The 13,488-nt window shown below is 36.5% G+C and overlaps 1 protein-coding gene across 2 annotated transcripts in view; it reads left to right on the top strand.

Moving 5' to 3' along the window:
- The first annotated feature begins 2,305 nt into the window (after positions 1–2,305).
- The window catches only part of plcg1 (phospholipase C, gamma 1), a 59,522-nt gene continuing 48,339 nt past the window's right edge, over positions 2,306–13,488 (top strand). For both annotated transcript variants that reach the window (XM_084097918.1, XM_084097917.1), the window contains exons 1-2: positions 2,306–2,558; positions 3,171–3,456. In XM_084097918.1, coding sequence (XP_083954044.1) covers positions 3,237–3,456 — 220 coding nt within the window. In that variant the 5' untranslated portion in view covers positions 2,306–2,558; positions 3,171–3,236. The remainder of the gene's footprint in view (positions 2,559–3,170; positions 3,457–13,488) is intronic.

The following is a 13,488-nucleotide window of genomic DNA, read 5'->3' as shown; positions in this document are numbered from 1 at the left end:
GTGTGACAACAATGTAGTATATTACTATTTAAAACATTTCTCGTTCTATAATGCATGTTTCATTTAATATATTTAACGGTGTTCTTGTACAGTAGCCTTGTATCCCTCTCTGTACAAAGTCATAGTTTCATGTTGGCTGTTAGTTTCATAGTTTCTACATATTTCCTGTCATTAAAAAGAAGGCAGTACACAGTACATACTGAACAGGGCAACTAGTATTCCACTCTGAACATATACTGCATACTATTTCACATGCTTTATACACAAAATAGTTGGCATTACACAGTGTATACTGTGCAGTATATAGTAATCAGTATGCTAATATTGTATTCCAAACATAGGTCACCTGTCCATGCAATTCAAATACTGAGCATATACACACACACTATATATTGCAGCAATGGTATGTGTGGTATTGTAGTACAGTAGTATGCTATTCCAAACAGTCATAATGCATACTATTTCACACATTTAAAAAAAAATAGTATGCAGTACAAAGTACATACTGAGCAGTAAGCAACTAGTATTCCATACTGTTTCACATATTTTTTACACAAAATAGTTGACATATAGTGCATACTGTGCAGTATATAGTAAACAGTATGCGTGTATTGCATGCCAAAAACATCCGGAATCGCATACTTCCCTACTAGTAGGTGAAAAACAGTATGTGACAAAAGAAGCATGCCTGAATTCACAGTACTCATAAAAGAGTAGGTAAAAAGCACCTGGATGACCTACTTCTTCTGGTGAGATGCTGAAGTGTGCATACGATGGACACTTTACTGTCCCATCAGGCCACGGGAGAGGATTTTGTGAGTGGCAGTGAAGTAACGCTGGTAGGTCACATGATAATGACAACATGGCGGATGTAGTACGTCCAGATTATATTCATACTACACACATTCATACTATATATAAAACATACCCTTTTAGCGGTTGTGAAGTAATATAGATAGTAATAAGAGAGTACGCGATTTCGGACGCAGCCTTGGTCACCTGAGTATCCAGTTCATATCGAAAATTTAAATCTTGTGCATATATACATACATTGCAGGAAGCGTAAATGTGGGGTTTCCATAGTATGCTATTCCAAACAGCCAGGATGCATACTATTTCACACACTAATATTCAATATTATGCAGTACATAGTAAAGAGTAAGCAACTAGAATTTGATTCTGGACATAGCCATACTGAATACTCTGTCACATATATATTTTGCACAAATAGACAGTACATAGTGTATACTGTGCAGTTTATAGTAAGCAGCATGCTAGTATTGTATTTCCAAACATTGTCTGGGTCAACGGGGTATCCGGTTCATACTTAAAATTCAAATACTGTGCTTAGTAGCTATACACACAGAAAGCGTATGTGCGGTACAGTAGCCTAGTATGCTATTCTAAACAGCCACAATGCATACTGTCTGTTTATTTGATTCAGGACATTCTGAATGCTCTGTCACATATATCTATTTTACACAAAATAGTAGGCAGTACACACTGCAGTTTATGCTAGTATTGTATTTCCGAACATTGTCTACGGGGGTTCATACTGGAAATACTTTGCTTAGCTTAGTATACTCACAGAAAGCGTAAGTGCGGTATTGTAGTACAGTATACTATAGTGTACTGTACTACAATTGATGTTGAAAAGACATAAAATTGATGTCAAAATCAATGTAAAAAAAGTTGTCAAATATGCAAATCAAATTGACGTCAAAACCAATCCATGACATTGATTTGATGTAAACTGAATGTCAAACATATTGACCTGCATATACATAAACCAGTTTCAGTGTGGGAATTAACTTTCTCTTTTCACCTAATTACCACTGGAAGACATTGCCTTTCAAACTGACCTTAAAATGATATGCAGTATCAAGTTTTGACTAACTTTTGACGTCAAATTGATATTAAGGTGCCCGCTGGGTAGTATGCTATTCTCAGCATCCACAATGCATACTATCTGTTTTACACACTTTAAGATAAGGACATAGCCATACTGAATGCTCTCTCTGCTGTCACATACATATTTTACACTTAATAGTATTGTTAGAAGCGCTATATAAATGAAGGTGACTTGATTTGTACTCCGTGCAGTTTATGCTAGTATTGTATTTCTAAACATTGTCTAGGTCATCTGGTTCATACTGAAAATACTGTGCTTAGTAGCTGTACACACAGAAAGCGTAAGTGCGGTATTGTAGTATGCTATTAAACAGCCACACTCTGAGAAGTGTGCAGTATGCAGTGCGCAGTGCGCTATCGGTGGGGAAAGTGCGCGCTGTGTCTTTAAGAGGCCGTGCTCTCTCGGTGTGCTGCTGCTGTAGGGATCGGCTGATGGGGGAAGGGCTCTCAGTCTCTCACACACACTGATCTCTCATGGCGGAGAACACACACTCGAGAGGCTCGATCACACACACCGCGAGGATCCGCCAAACCCGCGTCTGATCGCGAGCCCGGACGACATGCGCGCCGCTGAGATTGCACACACACTCGCTGTTGTGATTCTGCTTTTCTTGAGCGCCAGAGAGAGCCAGCTGCATTCACACACGGTGAGACAAAACAAACCTGTGTTATTATTATTACCACTATCATCATCATCATCATCATCGGAATATAGATCCTCCGATCTTTCTATCGCATGTATGTCTGATTTCTATATTTAAACAATTTAAGAATGTGCGTTTTTGATAGTATTAATAATAGAGTATCAGTGTTTTTGTTTGTTTGCATTGGACGCATCAGTGTTAAAGAGATTTTATTTAGGCTAACTAAATAGTATTAGATTAGATCAACTCAATCTAATCTATTTAAACATACTAGACTTGCGTTTTACATATGAGGGAGAATGATTTGCTGTTCATGTATAATAATAATAATAATATTAAATGAATAATAATTCTAACAGTACATGCAGTTTTATGCACTAATTTATCAAATTAGCTGTTCACCATTTCTATGGTCTGTTATGTTTGTGTACATAACCACCAAAAAGGCCAATAAGTCTAACTTAATGTAAATGCATCATACAGCAGCAGGCCTCTGTCTGTGTGTGTGTGTGTGTGTGTGTGTTTTCATAACCAATGTATATAGTGCGTGTATTTCTGCTGCCGCTGTGCCATAATGTTGTTTCGTGATGCACATTTTTCTTCCCTCTTTTCCAGGGTGTCCTCCTCAGGCCCGGGAGGCTGTGAATTATTCGGAGAGGAACTGAAGAACAAACAGGGGAAATGGCTGCGCCCGCGGGCTTCTCCTCCTCCAATGGACCTGTACCCTGGACCGTGAGCGACACCGAGGTGAACACTCTCTACCGGGATCTGGAGCTGGGCACCGTACTCACGCTCTTTTACTCCAAAAAGTCTCAAAGACCCGAGAGGAGGACGTTTCAAGTCAAGCTTGAGACCAGACAGATTATCTGGACCAGAGGAACGGATAAAATCGAGGGCGAAAGTAAGTTACGCCTTGTTTCTGGGTGTTTAACTCCAGATTGGCTAGGTTGGTAAATCAGTGCTTGGCATTATGGGTTCAGAAAGGGCTACTTGGTATTTGCATGTTTCATAACCACATTTTTGGTCCCCAAAGCCATTAGCTATTTATACCAAACACTATTTCCCTTTAAAGTGGTTGATGCCGTATTTATAAAAGCGCACTCAAGCAAACAAAATGACTGCCTGAATTACTCAAACCTGCACTGCCAACGTTTTCTTCACGTCAGGGCATTTTGCTTCTTCAACAGTCTATTTTTAGTTTTCCTGCTGGAAAATGACTGGGTTTTGACTGGTCCACATTATGTATGTCTGGTTTCTGTGTAGGTATTTATTTAGCGCTTTGCGTCGAGTGTAAGATGCGTCTTCAGCTCTGCTTCTCTGTTTGTTTTGGTTCTTGATGGGTTTGGTTCGGTGGACTGGACTGAGTGGCTCTGGCGATGTAGAGTCACTGCGAATGCTCTTGTTTTGGGCAAGTGTGTGTGAACGCATCTAGCAGTTTGGGGTCTGATCGGAGGGCAGGCCCATCTGTGCTGCTGTTTTCCTGCGGCGGGATGTCTTACACACAGCTGCGCTCTGCTCCGGATGCACCAGACACACTAAACACAAGAGAAAAAACACCCAGTGAGCCTCACCGTGGTGTAATCGCGCGTCTGAAGTCAAATGTGACTTTCTTAAATCAGATGTTGAGTTGGGCCACTGTGTGTAAGGATAGCATAAACCCATTACTATGCGAGGTTTGTTGAAGTAATCAGTGTTTAGGTGTGGAATGGACTGATTTTATTGTGTGTTATGAAGCATACGTTTTTCTCTCTCTTGGTGAGAACTTTCTTCGTCACAGGAAATTTGTTGCTTTAGGTGTGCAGAAACGTACTGAGATCAGGCTAACGACAGAGCAGGGTTCCTACGCTCATGGAAAACATGGAAATGTTTTAAAAAAAAGTGTGACTTCCAGCTCTGATGAAGCCATGGATATTCAGAACATCCTAAAACTGTTTTGTTTTTGGGAAGAATGGAAATTTTTGGCTTTAGAGAATATAAGTTTTGTTCGTTATTAGGGATGCACCGCTATGAATGTTGGCCGATACCGAAAGCCGATATCCATTATATTGGCCGATAAATCTAAATCCAAATTTTTATATAATTTCTGAGAGCCTGATTACAAGTCTCACCATTTAAAGCCATGTCCCAAACACACAATTATAATCTTCTTATTATCATTGTATGGCTTTAGAGAATATCAGTTTTGTTGGTTATGCTTCGGTCTAAAATATTAAATTGTTTTGAAGTTACTTGCATTGAGTGCGTTATCCATTAAACATAAATGAATTGGTCAAATCATGTAGTGACGCACTGAGATAAGGGTTTGGTCATTAATTTTGGGTAATTGGGTAACTGAACTCGTTATGCTGTGTGTCGTGTTCTCAGGTTATGAATTTTAAACCTTAATAAAGTCCTGGCTCTCAATATTTCAGCCATACAAATTCTACATATTGCAGCTTTAGCATCAGTTTTGGTCACGGTAAAGTTGTTAATATGTTTAACTTGTTGTAACACAACAGAGAAGCAGAGCTAATTAAATCTCACTGTTTTGTTTTTTGGCCAAAACCTGAAACTCATTTCTGTTTTGGATGAATATTTTCCATGTATTACTTAAAAGGGATGGTGTTTTTAATTGGGGAATATATGATTTTATTAGTTAATCACTACTGGTGAAGTTTTGGTAACTTTGGGTTTTTCAAAGTTGACTCAGTTTAGCCTATTTTTGGAATCGTTATCCTAATAGTAATCTCAAACCCTCTCCTCAGACGTCATGTAGTGTTTTGCCCACAGCATCATGTTTTCAAAGGCACTTCTGTTTGTCATCTGTTGATGACCCAACGTGAGGAACACGGCTGACAGGTCTTCAGAAAGCTCTTTATTTACCGGCTGGGCTTATGAAAGAAGAGATGTTCTGGAATGCTGTGTAACTGTATGGATCAGTTGAAACCATTTAAAGCGTGTTTGATTCTTGTGAAGCATGAACATGTAAGTCGTAGGCGTTGCAGACTGCGTAGAGGTGACGGACTTGTTCAGATGTCAGGCATGACGTGCTTGGCTTGGTCTTCATGCTCAAGTGATTGTACTCATATATTGTCCTTTATTTGGCCTGATTATCAGTGCGTTGCTCTTTATCAGCCGGCCAGATAAGCTCAGTTACGAGTGTTTCGGTTGGTTGATAAGCCAGGCTGGATCCACACCAAACCTTTCCCACAACTCACAACCCGGTTCACCCTCAGACCAAGAGTTCACGCTGGATTATCAGCCATTAATCTCTCTCTGTGCGTTCGGTCCTGTAACCAAAGTTAAAGTTGCTTGTTGGGACAAAGTGTGCTAATGAATCAAGTGCCCGTGAGTTTCAAACGTGATGTTTTGACGGATTGTTGTTGGATGTTCTTGTGGCAGAAGTCTCTTAAGGTGTGTGTGTGTGTGTGTGTGTGTGTGTGTGTGTGTCTGCGCTCTTTCTGTTGTGTGTTTGCGAGACAGGAAGACTCTTGGTTGTGCCGTGCAGTCTTGTGTTTCCTGCTGCCCTGTTTGGAATTGTCAAGCGGTTCTCTTGCACCCAGCCTGAGCTCCAACTGCCTTTGTCCTGTGTGTGTGTGTGTGTGTGTGTGTGTTTGCCGTAGAGAGCGGCTTCCTCCGCAGGACTGTTGTGTTTGTACTCTCCAACTTTACCATATAAAAAGAAACAGATGGAGCAAATATGGACACTAGTATCTGGCTCCGCTCAGGTCATGTTTTTGGGGTGAAATGCAAGTACTTTGTTCTTGTAAATTCTGGTGAGTTCAGTTTATCGGAAAAAAAAATCTTTAAAGAGAAACTGACTGTTTTAGACTTGACCCAAAGCAGTTGCTTGAGTTGAAACGTGAGTCAAAGTGTAAAGGTTGTCCTGATTCAGGGAGACGGGGACAGATGCAGGTCGGGATGGCTGTGCCGAAAGCTACACAATGCTACCCGTGACCACACACCCTAACAGGCGGACCTTTCACCGACAATTCGCCACACCCTTTACTCCGACCTGAAGATACCCACACTTAGATTATCACAGAAGTATGGGATAAAAGTTTATAGTTTGGAATTAAACATTGGCTATAATAGCAGAAATAGAGGGCCAGTTCAGTTGACGCTTCAAATAAAGATTGTATCGATTACTAGGGCTGGGAATTGGCAAAAATGTGACGATTCGATGGTATTGCGATATTTGGGCTACGATTCAATATTGCGAATCTTAACATATTGCGATCCAGCAAGTATTGCGATTCGATTCTGCGATATATTGCGATTCATATTATTCAAAGGCATTAGAAAAACTGCTCAACTCACTTCAAATGTCACATTTAATTCTGTGAACATTAGGGCTGGGTATTGACACAGATTTCACAATTCGATTCGATTTCGATTCACAAGCTTGCGATTCGATTCGATTCGATTACGATTCGATTCGATTCAATATCGATTATTTTGGATATCAGGTACAATACATTGTAAATTTTCTCAAGGAAAACTGGAAAATAAAAGGGAAAAAAATTATTGTAAACTATGGGAGTCAGTTGTAGCCTATAGGCTTCATTAGCCTACTATAATATTGAAGGTAAAAAAATAACTGATTTGTATACAAACACTTAAAATACACTTTTATTTATTTTTATAATAATAAAGTTATATGAAAATATAAAAATTTAAATGGTGGCTGTCAAAAACTTTCCAGATTTATTCAAACATGCATTAAATATTGAAGAACAATAAAAATTATAATGAATATGTAATATGGTGCATATATTTAGCAAAATGCTCCTCTCTAGAGTTAATTTTTCTAGCTGACTAATGAGTTTATGGTCACTGGATATGGTTTTTCCGAGGTAAATGTGACGTTACATGACATTGTTTACTTGCGTCTTTCCACGGTTGAAACACTGATTGAGCGATTCCATGTGACATGATACGGACTTCGATAAGTTGTAGGCCCTACTCTATCTTTTAACACACTTTCAGATGCTCATTCGTGTTTATTTCGCACAGTAACTGGTGTTATTAATGCGGAAGAGAAGATCATGTGCGCTCCGCGTTGCTGCTTCTCTTGAGCTGAGCCAGAGCGATCTCACGCCCCACAGTGCCAAAACGGTAATTATGTTTTTGAATTTCGTAAGAAAATGCACGTAATTTTAAATCTGACACTTTGTTTCATATCAATAATAACAAAGCACAAAGATTATTGCGATTTATTGGATGGGATGCGCGCATCAATGTACCATTAATTCATCAACTGAAAACAGGATGACTAATCGATTCTTGGGATTTAAGAATCGATATCGTTTCGTAAAAATGAGAATCGATTAAAATCGAGAAATCGATATTTTTTACCCAGCCCTAGTGAACATTATCTTCTACACATTAACTGAAGTGCAAAAACTTAGTTCTTGAACATTCAGGACACAGAACCTCATTACAGGACAGGACGTGATTATTCTCTGAATAGGAGACCTCTCGCATGAACGCTGAGCTCCCAGCACATAACTTACAATTATTTAAATACACTAGAGTAACGTAAAGCAGACATAATAGAGTAACAGAAACCTGAGAATAATCATATAAATAAGAGTAACTTAGAGCTTCAATCAAATTGAGAGAAATAAACAAAGATGTGTATTGCTATAGTCCAGTCCTGTTGGCTGCAAGGTCATCAACTTCGGTTTCATTTGGGAATATTGGCATTTTTGTTTAGAAAAATGAGTTGGTCAACATGCCCACACTTTCAGTTTGAAAGAAGACTGAGCGTCGTGTTCAACCGGTTGTGATGGTGAAGCCATTTTCATTTGAATTTGCTGTTGAATGCACGATGACGAAGCACCGCAACAAGCACCACCTTGTGGATGTAATGCGCAAATGTGAATTATCAGAGTAAACTCAGAGAAAACCCGAAAGTAAAACAGATAATTTTATAATAAAATATCGCAATACTTTGCACTACTGTATCGATATAATTGCGTGCGCAAAATATCGCGATACTGAACAGAATCGATTTTTTTCCCCCACCACTATTGATTACTTCGTTACACCAGTAGGTGGCGACAAGAGACTGTTCAAAAATTGTCATTGATTCATTCATTCAAGAGATTCTTCAACAACCACCATTCATCCAGTAATGAAACAAGTGAAGTCTTGAGTGAGTCATTGAATCATTTATTCAAACTTAATTAAATTAATTAATTGTTTTTAAATGGACAGTTTTGTAGTGGTGGGCAGATCGAGGCTTCGTGAAACAGTTGAAGCAAATGTGCCGTATTGTGTCGAGGCTTCGAAACAACCCGACACCCGTCTTCATGGTGACCCCTAGTGGTCAGAACAGTGTAAATGCAACAAAAACCCGGGCCAAACATGCATAAAAACACCTTTTACAAATCTATTGCAAATATTTTATTGAAAGTAAAATCTTTTAGATTATCTAATCATCTAATAAGATAATCAAGTGTCTATATGTTCTCTTATCAATTGTCAGGGTTTGTTCTATGAATGGCTCAGCTAAACAGGCCAATAAGACACTATTAACTACCATTATACATTTTAATTATACTAATATCTAATTAAAACGTATACAAATGTATAAAACTGATCAGAGATCAGGTAAAACCCACAGACACTTGTTCATTCCAGTGACTCCTGACGATTCATGGGCTGACAGAGATCATCGCCCCCAGCGCTGAACCATCGACATTTCGAAGTGTTTCGAAACGTTTCAAACCGGTTATGACGTAACGAAGCCTCGTTTCCTGAAGTCATGTGACTCTGGCAGTTTGATACACGCTCCGAACCATTGATTCCGAACAAAAGATTCGTAAATGTTTCAAAGCTTCATTAAGTAGTGTTTTGAAATTGCCATCACTACTGTTTTATTTAGTTGTCTGTTCAGAATAGTGGGAGAAACGTGATTTCTATTTTATTTGATTTAATTTTAATTAAGTAATACATGATTCTCAATTTCTCAAGGGATTGTGTACTAGTGGTTGAAGTCTTTGATTGTATAGTCTTATATTTGAATTCTGCTGCATCTCTGATCCTTGATTTAACTTAAGTTTGACTAGTTTCTTTATTGGCCTTATTAAGAAATGTTTTAATTTTCCTAATATCTGAGATTTCTTAACCGCACTAATTACTTTTCAGGGGTGGTTATTACCCTATGTCGTTGAGTTGATTTAGCTGAGGATTTTGAATGAATTACTTCAAAAGTTTATCGTCACAAGCTTTATCAGGTTATGTTGAAACACTAAAAATATCAGTAAAAGAAGAGAAAAGCGTGTGATTGCATGGGGAAATCTACTCGCTTGTCAAGAAGCAAGATGCTTTCTGCATCCAAACTGAGGAAATAATGTTTTTGTGTGTTTTTCTTAAAGTAAACGTTGTCTGCATGCCTTGAACGATGGCCAGTGTCATAAACACTGTAAAAAGTGAACAGTTGGATCAACTTAAAAAAATTACTTCAATTGGTAACACCTAAAGAAATTAAGTTTTCTCAACTTAAATTATCACGTTTTTCACGATAAAATGTGATAATTTAAGTTGAGAAAACTTAATTTCTTTAGGTGTTACCAATTGAAGTAATTTTTTTAAGTTGATCCAACGGTTCACTTTTTACAGTGAAGAACAAGTGCTATTTCAGCTAATAGTATATTTCAGCAAATATTCACCTTTCTGAAAGCATCCATCACACTGTTTTCTACTGTTCCTTTGCTTTTGGGCAGTAATTTAGTCTAGTTTAGTAGTTCAAGCGGTCTACTTGAATCCAACGCTTGCATTTTTTGAGATCACTGGCTGATTTCAGGAATGGAACGAACAGATCTGGATTATTATTATCCAAATATGTACCAAGACAACACCTTCTTCCCATTATGTTGGGAATTTGCCAAAAAAGGAGGTATGCCATAGACCGTTCAGTAAGTTAGACTGGCTTTTCGGGCTGGTTTTGTTTAAATCTTTTGTAAGTTCACTAATGAGGTTTAGATGAGATGTTTTGAAATTAACTGATTCTTCTTGTGATATTCTCCTGAAGTCATTTATGAATCCTTGACTTGAGCTTCATCTGCTGTGCATCCGCGTTGAACGTGACTCCCATTTGAATTTAAGATAAAACTGATATTTGTTTTATTTTAAGACGATTCAAATGCAAAAAATTAAATGTCCTTTTGAATTTAAGATTTGTTGCAAGTAGTGTTGCTCCCGACTAAAGCTTTTTCAGTCGACTAGTAGTCCATCATTTAAGACATTAGTCGACTAATCGCATGTTTATATTCATTTTATTACTTAAATATATACTCGGGGGAGACGGGATACTAAATTATAATGAGCATTTAAGATATATGGGTGTAATATCGCCTATATTTTCAGTGCTTGGTAGATTATACTATATTTTAACTGATTCCAAATTACATGACAGAAATTGTAGTTAGTAGCGTAATACATTACATTACATATTTACAGTAATATAATCACACAACTTTTTGATTACTTTTAGATTACTTGTGAGCTAACTTGTTTATTTCATTGATTTAAATAGGGTTATCTTGTTACCATAGTGATATAAAAATACAAAGAGAAAGAAAATGTTTTCTATTATTTATCAACAGCATAATGCATTAAATATTAATAATAGTTTGTGAGTTTAATGAAAAGCTATTATGTATTTAAATCATACAAATGTAAAATTAAAAGAAATACTTGAAAAATAAAAACAATCAAAATAAAACGCTTACTAAAAAAGATGAAATATTTTGTTTAGCTGCATGTCATGTGACCATGAGAGAACCGTGAGCTTAAAGGTGCTTTATGTCATTTTGTATTAAATGTATTAAAGCATAAAAATGCCGTATGTTTGCAGGAAACATGTTCACATGCTTGTGTCTCCTAAAAACAATGCCACCGCCTGTTATTGTACTTTGAAATGTCTGTTTTAGTTTTGGTCTGTGTGATCCCGCCCACTGCCAGTTTACAATCAATGAATTATGAATAATTTACTGCCACTGTGAGGATAACATGTAATCAATAATTTACTACCTTTTACTACAGTCTGATTAGGAGTGTTTTAAAATGTATTATAATCTAATTAGAAGACCACAGCGGATAGTCCGGAGATCGCCGTTACTTTTCTTCCCACTTTCCAAGAACTGGACTGGCAAAATCCCTCTGTCCCGCTCACATCCAGGCCACATCTCCTCCAACCGTGACCGTCTGGCCGACGCTACAGAGCACCAGAACAGCCAGACACAAGAACAGTGTCTGACCCCAGGCACCTCATCCACAGCTAAACGCCCCTCGGGCCAAAACACTATTATACTCATATTTATTTAGCAAACCAAACCATTCACATTCATTTGCATTGTATTTAACATACCTGTACTTGCATATATAGTCTATTTTGTATATTGTGTATTTTTATATATATATATATATATATATATATATATATATATATATATATATATATATATATATATATATATATATATATATATATACAGTACCAGTCAAAAGTTTGGAAACGTTACTATTTTTAATGTTTTTGAAAGAAGTCTCTTATGCTCATCAAGCCTGCAGTTAAAAAAAAAAAAAAAAAACACAGTAATATTATGAAATATTATTACAATTTAAAATAATGGTTCTCTTTTTTAATATATTTTAAAATATATTTATTTTTGTGATGCAAAGCTGAATTTTCATCAGCAAGTACTCCAGTCTTTGGTGTCTTATGATCCTTCAGAAATCATTCTAATATGATGATTTATGATCAATGTTGGAAACAGTTGTGCTGCTTAATATTTTTTTTATAACCTGAGATACTTTTTTCAGGATTATTTGATGAATAAAAAGTTAAAAAGAACTGTATTTATTTAGAATAGAAATCTTTTGTAACAATATACACTACCGTTCAAAAGTTTGGGAACAATAACTATTTTTTTTAAAAGAAATTAGTACTTTAATTCAACAAGGATGCGTTAAATTCATAAAAGGTGATGGTAACGATTTATATTGTTAGAAATGTTTTTATTTTGAATAAATGCTGTTTTTATGAATAAATGCTGTTAACGTTTTACTCAATGAATCCTGAAAAAAGTATTCCAAAAAAATATATTAAACAGCACAACTGTTTCCATCATTGATAATAACTGAGTATCAAATCATCATATTAGAATGATTTCTGAAGGATCATAAGACACCAAAGACTGGAGTACTTGCTGATGAAAATTCAGCTTTGCATCACAAAAATAAATATATTTTAAAATATATTAAAAAAGAGAACCATTATTTTAAATTGTAATAATATTTCATAATATTACTGTTTTTTTGTTTGTTTGTTTTTTTAACTGCAGGCTTGATGAGCATAAGAGACTTCTTTCAAAAACATTAAAAATAGTAATGTTTCCAAACTTTTGACTGGTACTGTATATATATATATATATATATGTGTGTGTGTGTGTGTGTATTTTTAAATATTTATTTATTTATTTTTATTAAATTATTTTATTAATGGTCTTGTTGCTGTCATTCTGTCTGTACACTGGAAGCTTCCGTCACCAAGACAAAATCCTTGTATGTGAAATCATACAATAAATCTCACACTGATTCTGAATTACAAGTATTTAAGTTTCAGTAATCCATATTAATCAGTTTCTACCCAACGCTGCCTATTCCTCGCTCAAGCGCACGCATAAAGCTCGCCGCAAAAGAAGCCTAATGATTATGAATGTGTCGGAAATGATAGAAAGGAGACATTTTAATTGTTTATTAATAAACTAGTGTTTTCTGAGTCAGTGTCGGCTGCAGAGATGAAGTTGACGATGACGACTCTTCATCTCCTCAGTGTAGTAAATGCGCCTTCAGAGAGAAATGCACCTTTCATACGGATTACATAATCAGAGTATTTGAATTGGTTGGTTTAGACATTTCAAGCTTTCTATAGATATATTTG

Source organism: Abramis brama (assembly GCF_963993115.1).
Source record: "Abramis brama genome assembly, chromosome: 22".
NCBI classification, from domain to species: Eukaryota; Metazoa; Chordata; class Actinopteri; order Cypriniformes; family Leuciscidae; genus Abramis; species Abramis brama.
Note: the sequence above shows the minus strand (reverse complement) of the source record. Positions and strands in the feature narration are given on the sequence as shown.